General features: G+C 37.5%; 1 protein-coding gene across 2 annotated transcripts in view; it reads left to right on the top strand.

Annotated features, from left to right (window-relative positions):
* The window catches only part of LOC106874339 (sodium-dependent dopamine transporter), a 125,646-nt gene extending 115,279 nt beyond the window's left edge, over window positions 1-10,367 (top strand). The window contains exons 11-16 of one of the 2 annotated variants that reach the window (XM_014922041.2): window positions 654-766; window positions 2,034-2,162; window positions 3,341-3,440; window positions 4,643-4,743; window positions 5,268-5,435; window positions 9,894-10,367. In XM_014922041.2, the coding sequence (XP_014777527.1) occupies window positions 654-766; window positions 2,034-2,162; window positions 3,341-3,440; window positions 4,643-4,743; window positions 5,268-5,435; window positions 9,894-10,010 (728 nt within the window). In that variant the 3' untranslated portion in view covers window positions 10,011-10,367. Of the gene's footprint in view, window positions 1-653; window positions 767-2,033; window positions 2,163-3,340; window positions 3,441-4,642; window positions 4,744-5,267; window positions 5,436-9,785 lie in introns of both variants that reach the window. The other variant, XM_052978190.1, reaches the window with a different exon arrangement.
* The last annotated feature ends 33 nt before the right edge of the window (window positions 10,368-10,400 follow it).

The raw sequence follows: 10,400 nt of genomic DNA, 5'->3' as shown, positions 1-10,400 counted from the left end.
TATATATATATATATATATATATATATAGTGAGTTCAAAAAAGAAAAATGACAAAAAAACAACAAAAAACAACGCGAGGACGTGATACAGATATTGTGTTACTGGCCGCTCAGGAAAGGAAAGAAAGAGAATTTGACGTTTCGAGCAGAGCTCTTTGTCGGAAATATAGGAAAGTCCAAAGAAGGGAAGACGGAGGAAGAAAAAATCGCCAACGATATACACGAGGTTACATTGAACTAATTGAGCACAGAGGGCGACCTAATCAAAATTGCTAGCCTTGTGCCAAAACTTGAAATTATTATTATTATTATTACTATTACGATTATTATTATTATCATTATTATTATTATTATTATTATTGTTATTAAGGCTGCAAGGTGGCAGAATCATTAGCATGCCAAGCAAAAAGGTTACCAGCATTTTGTCCCTCTTTATATTCTGAGTTCAAACGCTGATGAAGTTGACTTTGCCTTTCATCATTTTGGGGATCGATAAAATAGGTACCAGTTGAATACTGGGGTGGGGTGGGGTGGGGGAGGTCAATGTAATCAACTTAGCCCTCTCACCAAAATTGCTGGCCCTTGTGCCAAAATTTGAAATGAATAATTAAATATTAACTCTGTTTCTCTCTCTCTCTGTTGTATCTTTTGCAGGTCCTGGTTTAGTGTTCGTTGTATATCCAGAAGCTATAGCTACACTCCCAGGTGCAACATTTTGGGCATTGATATTCTTCCTCATGTTGCTTACCCTAGGTCTAGACAGTTCGGTAAGTACAAGGTTTGAAACCTGTGATATTTACTCTCCAAAATCTCCACCCAGATGAAATGGTTATAAGCCAAATGATAGCCTAACACCTCCACCAAGATTTACTGAACCTGCAGCATTCATCATCCTAACCTCTACATCAAGATCTATTTAAGTCTGGTTCATCTGATATCCTGACATCTCCATGTAGACATATTGATCCAAGACTACCCAATATCCTAACATCTCCATTAAGATGCACTGAGTCTAGATCAACCAGCATCCTTATAGTTAAACTTTGACTAACTGAGCTTAAATCATCCAACATTCTAACATCTTCACACAGACATACAGAGCCTAGATTACCCAACATACTAACTTCTCCACTAAGATGTATTGAGTCTAGATCAACTAACATTGTTACAACTAAACCTATATCAACTGAGCTTAGATTGCCAGGCAGCCTAATAGCTTCACACAGATGTAGTGAGCTTGAATTATTTGTCAGTCAAACATACCCACCAAGAGGTACTGAACCTAGATTACTCAATATTCTGGGGCGAAGATCACCCAGCATCGTCACATCTAAACCTAGACCAATTGAGCTCAGATTGCCCCACATCTTAACATCTTTAGCCAGATGCACTGAGCTTGGATTACTCATTATCCTAACATCTCCATCTAGATGAGCCTAGATTACCCAAATCCTGTTGCCTCTACCAAGTCTACCTTGATCATTTGATACCCTTACTTCTACATCCTGACGTACTGAGCATAAATTACACTGTATAACACAATTCTTGTCCTCAGATAGTAACTGTTATTTCATATTTTCTGACCCCTAGAAAGTTTGAAAAATGGCTAATAATTCCTTCAAACTTTGCCTTTGTTACGTTTATTCAAATCCCAAAGAATTCCTCTCAACACATGGCTGTGATGCTCCGCCATTACTCCTGTTCATGATCAGAAATGCACATATTGTCAGCCACTATGGGAAAGTTGATAGGCAGGAAATAAAAAAAGGGTAAAGTTGACAAGACATTTCAGAAACGTTGGATACACCACTCCCTACAGTAATTTCGCAGAATTTTTCCTGGCTTTTTCCAGATAACACAAGCCTTGCCACTGTAGACCACTACCACCAATCTCCATGGATTCTGTTTTATCTGATATATAAACATAATACACAATTCCTATAGCCCCTCTATTGTAAAGAATTATAACCAAAAGATATTATTGTATTTCTCTGTATTGATATCTTTTCTCTCTCTGTTATCTCCCTTGAACAGTTTGGTGGCTCAGAAGCTATCCTGACAGCTTTAGCAGATGAGTTTCCATGGTTACGAAGACATCGAGAATTATTCGTGGCGATGTTGTTTACCGTATACTTTGTAGTTGGATTAGCTAGTTGTGCTCAGGTACAGTACATTATTATTATTATTGTTGTTCTTCTTCTTCTTATTATTATTGAGTGAGAGAGCAGTGCATGCCATCAAAGTAACACTGGGGTAAAATATACGAAGTCCAGTATACCCATCATGACTACCCGTCTGATAAGGGTACACCAGGCACATGCATCACAACCATATGTGCGCGACATGGTGATCTCATATCAAGATAAACAGTGCATGACCTTGCAGGTGAGGCCCAGTTAGAATTTTCTTCAGGTAGAGTAGCCCATCCCACTCAAAAGAGCCCTGAATAAAGGTTGTTTAAGGATGTTGAACAAAAATCCATGTTTCCAAAGGTAAATTATCCAAACCCCAAAGAATTCCTCTCAACACATGGCTATGATGCTCCCCCACTACTTCTGCTCATGATCAGAGATGCACATATCATCAGCCACCAAGGGACATGCTCAACTGGTTAAGGTCAAACAACTGAGAAACAAATCTGTGGTATTAAGCAGAATATTTTCTGTAGCCCATCTTTTATACCAAGACAAAACAATGTACATGATAACACTTGCAATCAGTTAAGATCAGAAGCCATGACAGCCACTGCCTGGTACTGCATTAGAGCATTTATTATTATTATTATTATTATTATTATTATTATTATGATAAGGCGGCAAGCTGGTAGAATTGTTAACATGCCTGGTAAAATGTTTAGCAGTATTCCATCTGCTGCTACGTTCTGAGTTTCAATTCTGTACCAGTACCAGTGAAACACTGGGGTCAATTAAATCGACTAGTCCCGTCCCACCAAATTTCAGGCCTTGTGCCCTATAGTAGAAAGGATCATTATCACCATCATCATCATCATTATTATTATATTTAAATCATGCCAAGGTCGACTGTGCCTTTCGACCTTTCAGGGTCAATAAAATTAGTACCAGTTACGCACTGGGGATCAATGTAAATCGACTTAATCCCTTCCCCCAAATTTGAGGCCTTGTGCTTCCAGTAGAAAGGATTATCATCATCATCATCATTATGACCATCATTCATGACCGAAGGGGGTTTTATCCTATTCAAGCAGTAGGTCGGTAGAACCATCATAGTCGTGTCAAGATGTTACCATACATTTATATTCTTATATTCTCATATTCTTGTATTCTTATATTCTGCTATTTTTCTATTCCACGTCATTCCAGGGAGGAGCATATGTGGTTCATCTGATGGATAGATATGCCGCCGGTTATTCTATTTTATTTGCTGTCTTTTTTGAAAGTATAACAATTTCTTATTGTTACGGTAAGTGTACAGAACAGTAAGTGTAATAAATGGTAAGTGTAAGGAATTGTAAGTGTAGGGGGGCAGTAAATTTAGGGGAATGGTAAGTGTAGGGGATAGTTAATGTAGAGAATGGTAAGTGTAGGGGATGGTAAGAGTAATGAATGATAGTGAAGGAATTGCAAGTGTAGAGGGACAGGAAATATAGGGGGTAAGTGTAGGAATAGTAAGTGTAGGAATAGTAAGTGTAGGAATTGTAAGTGTAAGGGGTTGTAAGTGTAGTGAACTGTAAGTGTAGGAACTGAGTGTAAAAGTGGTAAGTGTAAAGGGGGTGAGTGTAGGAAGGGTAAGTATGGGAATGGTAAGTGTAGAAGTGTTAAGTGTAGAGGATGGTAAGTGTAATGAATGGTAAGTGTAGGAATTGTAAGTGTAAGGGATGTTAAGAGTAGGTAGTGGTAAATGTAGGGAATTGTAAGTGTAGGGGATGGTAAATGTAGGGGGTAGTAAGTGTTTGAATGGTAAGTGTATAGGTGTTGAATGTAGAGAATGGTAAGTGTAATGAATCATACACCACTACCACAAGCAGAACACCACCATCACCACCACAACTACAACCACCACCACCATCACCACCACCACTACCACCACTACAACCGGAACACCACCCCCACCAACACTCCAGTCGCCACCACAATCACTACCACCACCGCCGCCACCACCACTACCACTACAACCAGAACACCACCATCACCACTGCCACCACCACCACAACCACCACCGCCATTGCCGCCCCCGCCGCCACCACCAAAACCACCACCACCACTACCACCACTACCACCACTACAACCAGAACACCACCATTACCACTACCCCAATCACCACTGCTACCACCACCACAACCACCACTACCATCACCACTACAACCAGAACACCACCATTACCACTACCCCAATCACCACTGCCACCACCACCACCATCACCACCACCACCACCACCACCACTCTCCACCTATCCCATACCTGCTGTATACTTCATGCTCGCTTCACCGACAACAACCTCCCCATGCCCACCACGTCAATGGCATCCACCTCTCTTCTTACATATCCGCCACCAAACCAAGGGCATGCATCCACCACTCCCTCTGCCCCGCTCACCACTACCCTCCTTGTCCTCCTGACGTCATGCTGACCACTCACGACGCCGGTCATTCTTCGTTCTTTCAGGCGTGGACAAGTTCTCTGACGATATTGAATCTATGATGGGATTCCGCCCCGGTTTCTACTGGCGGGTCTGCTGGAAATTCGTAGCACCTGTATTCTTAATGGTAAGTCATCATCATCATCATCATCATCATCACCACCACCACTATCATCATCATCGTCATTGTCATCATCATTCTCATCGCCATCATCATTATGACCATCATCATCATCATAACCATCGTCATCATCATCATCATTCTCATCACTGTCATCATTATGATTGTCATCGTCATCATCACCATCACCATTATTGTCATCATCATTTTCATCTTGATCAATGATGATGATATTGTCATCATCGTCATCGTCATAATCATCATGGTCATCATCACTGCCATCATCATCATCATGTTCATCATGATCACCAGCATCATCACCATCATCATCATCATCATCATCATTGTTGTCAATGCCACCATCATCATCGTCGAGTGAAAACGATGAAGGTTCACTCGCCATTCCCCCCACCATCATTAAATCCACCCTTCACCACCTCCCATCCGCCATTACCCCCCATCATCTTTAAACCACCCCCATCCGATCATCCCTTTTTATTTCATATTTACAATTTCTCCTCTCCTTCCAGTTCAACATAATATTCGGTCTGGTTGCTTACCAACCCCTAAAATACGACGACTATGAGTACCCTTGGGCGGCTAATCTGATTGGTTGGTGCGTTGCTCTCTCCTCTATCCTCTGTATTCCAGGATTCGCTATATTTGGTCTGGTCACCACACCCGGGACAGCTAAAGAGGTAAGACAATATTTGCAACCGCACACCTAACTAACCACAAGCAAGCTACAGCTGGCCATAAAATTTTTTCTTTGATTGTTACTGTTGTTTTTTTTGTTTTTTTTTATATTTAAATTCTCTATTGCTTCTCTACTTTCTCAGTGTTGTCTCATTGATGTTGTTGCTATTTCTTGCTGATAACGTTGATAATGCTTTTCTTTCCACCCCTGCCGCATTACTTTTGTTCGATCATGCTGTTGCTATATTCTCGATCCTTTTACGGTGCTATTTTCATCAACGTTACAAATGATGTTGCTATTTTCCCCCCTTCATTGTTGCTATTTCCTTGGTGCTGCTGCTTTCTCAGTATTAATGTTGCTATTCTTTGTATGCATTGCCATTGATGTTGCTATATCCTTGATATTGCTCTTTTCATGTAATTGTTGTTGATGTTGCTAATTTCTTAATATTTGCTGTTGCTATTTTCTCAATGTTATCGTTACTGTTTCCTCAGTGTTGCTGTTGCAATTTTCTTGATCTTGTTGCTTTTGTTGTTCTTTTACCCATGTCTGTGTTGCTATTGGTGTTGCAACTGTCTCCATTGTTGCTATTGGTGTTGCTACTGTTGGTGTTCTTGTTGTTATCGACATTCCTATTTTGTTAATGTTAGAGTTAATAATGTTACCACTGTTTTTGTTGCTAGTATTTCTGTTGCCATTTAAGTTGATATTCATAACGTCTCCACTATTGCTACTTTTTATGTTGCTATTTTGTTTGTGCTAATGTTGATAATACCTCGCTCTTTTACTGTTGTTGTTGTCAAAGGTGCTGTTACTGCTTTGTTGACATTTTGCATTGATAATGTCTCCACTGTTGCTATCCACCACTGCTACTGGTTGTATTATTGCTATTTTAGTACACGTTGCTAATTCCACCACCGTTGCTTCGTTAATTGTAATGTCAATCTTCTCCAACTGTTTCAGTTTCTGCATGATTGTGCCAAATTCTCTTTCCAGAAGTTGATGTTTCTCAGTCATTTTGTTGTTGCTACTTTCTTCGTATTGGGTGTTTGTAATGACTCCCCTGTTGCTACTGCTAATGTGGCTATTACTGTTTTATTGTCGTTGCTATGTTGCTATGTGTGCCAGTATTTATTATGCCTCTGCCGTTGCTGCTCAGTCAACAAAATAGCAACAACTGTTGCTGTTGTCATTTTGCTCCCAGTTACTGTTGCTAACAATAGTGCTAACAATAGTGCTACTGTTGGTGCTCATACTTTCACTACCGTTGCTAATGTTGCTATTATCGGCATTAGTGTTGCTGCTGCTGGAGCAACTTTAAATGAAGTGTTTCGATGATATCTGAAAAGAAACAGCAATTTTAGCAAAACATATTAAGCAACACTAATAATAAATACAAAAAACATAAAAATAAACAAGCTTTTGACAGTTTTATAGATAGTTGAAAATTATGATGCTATGATGCTAGGTGTTTCCATTATTTTGTCCAACCCCTGTACATACATACATACATACATAGATACATACATACATAGTATATTTGATGGCTTGAAAAATGCATGGGCGCATCAGACATGTCCCAATTTCAGCAGCATACATTCAGAGAAAAATACTTTGAATGCATAAAACCATGTAACATTGGCCCAACATTGCATATAGAACCCAGGGTGATATTTTTGAGACATTTTGGTGGAGAAAAACCAGTATGTCCTATATGACATCAAATATGGCACACACACACACACACACACATATATGTACATATGCACACACAAAAATAAAAATACATACATCATGCACACATACATACATATATATATATATGTGTGTGTGTGTGTATATATATATATATATATATATATATATATATATATATATATATATATATATATATACACATATATATATATACATAAATATATACATACATATACATATTGTTTTATTTAATCATTTTGCTTATGTCAGTCATTTATTTATTTAATTATTTATTTATTTATTTATTCATTTATTTGTTTATTTATTCATTTATTTGTAATGCCTGTTGTTGTTATTGCTGTTGTTTTCCATGTGTGTAATCCACCGTTTGGCTTCAGCTACACATGACGAGATGTGCACACGAGCACGCAATTGCATCTTCCGGAACGCCGTTTCTCAGCAATACAAGATTTGCACACCCACCCACCTCCCTGCTGCCTCCCTTTCTTCATTATCAATTCATATTTTTGCATTTTGTTCTTTCATTCTTTCTCTTTCTCTCTCTCTCTCTCTCTCACTATGATACCGTCTATACGATATACATGACATGCATCTATAATTCATACATACATACGATTTGTTGCTGTAAATTATTACTATTTGTTTTCTTTCACATCCTTCATTGTAATAATAAGCTGGTGGATTCCCAGGCAGCAATTATAATTTTAATGCTGTCAACACTGCCAGATTGAATGGTACTGCCTAGGTGTCAAAACCATTGTGATATCCGTTTGGCAGCTGATGATGGGAGTACACTTTTGTACTCAGCATCGAATTTCTTGTTTCTTAGTCCCATTATTCTGAGTTGCCCTTCATTCTTTTTAAAGTGGAAAGTGTTTTTAGATTCACATTTTATGGGTGTTGCTTATTTTGGTATCGTTTGGCTTTCTTCATAGGTGACCTAATTAAGAGTGAACAATGTTTAGATGTTAGTGTCTAGTTTTTGGAGGTTCTTTATAATATAAATGTAATATAATGAAATGTAAAAAAAATGTAAATAATTCCTCATCTCCTAAAATCCTAGTGTTTATGTCTGAATCAATCACATTGGCTTTGCCTATTGTGAAGTGACAACAAAACATGCTGGTAATAATATCTCATCAGTGAAGATGAAAACGAGACTGTGAAGGTCTAGAAACTTTGATGAGAGAAATAGGAATTGTGTTATTTCAAACAGCAAGAAACACATTCAAAAAAATTGAGAGAAAAAAAGAAACATTGAAAAATATAAAACTAGACTAGCGCCCACTACATTCTCGGAGGGGTTGGCGTTAGGAAGGGCATCCAGCTGTAGAAACTCTGCCAAATCAGATTGGAGCCTGGTGTAGCCATCTGGTACACCAGTCCTTAGTCAAATCGTCCAACCCATGCTAGCATGGAGGGCGGACGTTAAACGATGATATATATATATATATATATATATATATATGTCTGTAGATAGATAGATAGACATACATATGCATATATATAGATAAAGTAACAAACTGAGGAAAAGAGAACCTTCAAAGGGGCGTGTTAAACATCCAATTCACTGGTACGTCAGTTGAATATCATATAAATATGGGTATAATGCAATTACAAAGATAAATTAAATTAAGAGATACTATTGACAATCCAATAATTTATTTATATTACAAATATTACATAATACACTATGAATATAATATAACATAATATATAACATCAACAATTATTTAAAAAATCATACTAGGCCAACAAATTGTTTTGTCTTAATATACATTTTCTGATATATATACATAATAAGAGTTCCCTTATATATAAGTCATCTCAGGGTCATAGTTTAAAGATAGATGAAATTCCGTATGAAAGGACGGCTGGATTGTAAAAATTAATTCAAATGTCTTTGTATTATGACCCTTCAAATGTCTTTGTATTAAGTCGAAACAATTTGCTGGTCTTTTATATATATATATATTTTTAATAACAGTTTATGTTATATAATATTATGTTTAGGGGAGTTTGTAACTACTGCTTTGTACAATATAACTTAATAGATTCTAGATATTTCTCTAACATTCTTGTTCATTGTCATCAACATCTTTTCTTCTTCATCTTCTTCTTCATCTTCTTCTTCTTCTTTTTCTTCTTCTTCCTCTTCCTCTTCTTCTTCTTCTTCTTCTTCTTCTTCTTCCTCTTCTACTTCTTCTTCTTCTGCTTCTTCTTCTTCTTCTTCTTCTTCTTCCGCTTCTTCTTCCACTTCTTCTTCTTCTTTTTCCACTTCTGCTTCTTCTTCTTCTTCTTCTTCTTCTTCTTCCGCTTCTTCTTCCACTTCTTCTTCTTTTTCCGCGTCTGCTTCTTCTTCTTCTTTTTCCGATTCTTCTTCTTCTTCGTCGTCGTTGTTGTTGTCGCCGTCGTCATCATTATCTTCCTATACTTCATCATCATCATCATCATCTTCTCTTCCTTCTCCTCCTTCTCCTTTGCCTCCTTCTTCCACAAAATTCCAATATTACGAACCCTATTGTAACCATCATTTTTGTTGTCTTCTTTTTTTTTTTCCTCTTTCCCTCCCTCTCCGTCCCGCGCTCTCTCTCTCTCTCTCTCTCCCTTCTCCTCCTTCTCTCCTTTCTAGCGTCTGACGTATCTAACCACCCCGGTGCCATGGAAACGAAGAAAGAAGACTGGTAAATCGAAGATTACAAACAGCCGCATATAACCTTCATTTTCCTCATTTTTGTAGCGCTTCAAATACTTGTTGACTCCCGTACCTGAGAAGAGACGGAAAAAAACAGGTAAATCCAAGAAGACAAACACCCGCATAAATGGAGGGAGCGGAGGAAAAGCTGAGCAGGTGTGAATGAAAAAAAACAAAACCAAAAACAAGCAAAATTAAAACAAACAAACAAAATAATAAAACATTCAAACAAAAAAAAACAGATAAAAAATAACATACATACATAGAAATAACACACACACATATATATATATAAATATACATATATATGTATCTGCATGTGTGGGTGTGTTTGTACGCACATGCATATGCATATATATACATACATGTATATGCATTCATATATATATATATACACACATACATATGTAGATGAAGAAAAATTGAAAAATATAAACAACAAAAACAGAAAAATTGTTACAAAGCACACAAACAAAAGTAAATCTATATGGATGTATATCTATATCTATCTATATATATATGCACGTGTGTGTGTATATATATATACATATA

Source organism: Octopus bimaculoides, chromosome 30 (assembly GCF_001194135.2).
Source record: "Octopus bimaculoides isolate UCB-OBI-ISO-001 chromosome 30, ASM119413v2, whole genome shotgun sequence".
Taxonomy (NCBI): domain Eukaryota; kingdom Metazoa; phylum Mollusca; class Cephalopoda; order Octopoda; family Octopodidae; genus Octopus; species Octopus bimaculoides.
The sequence above is the reverse complement of the archived record's forward strand: the minus strand, read 5'-3'. Positions and strand labels throughout refer to the sequence as shown.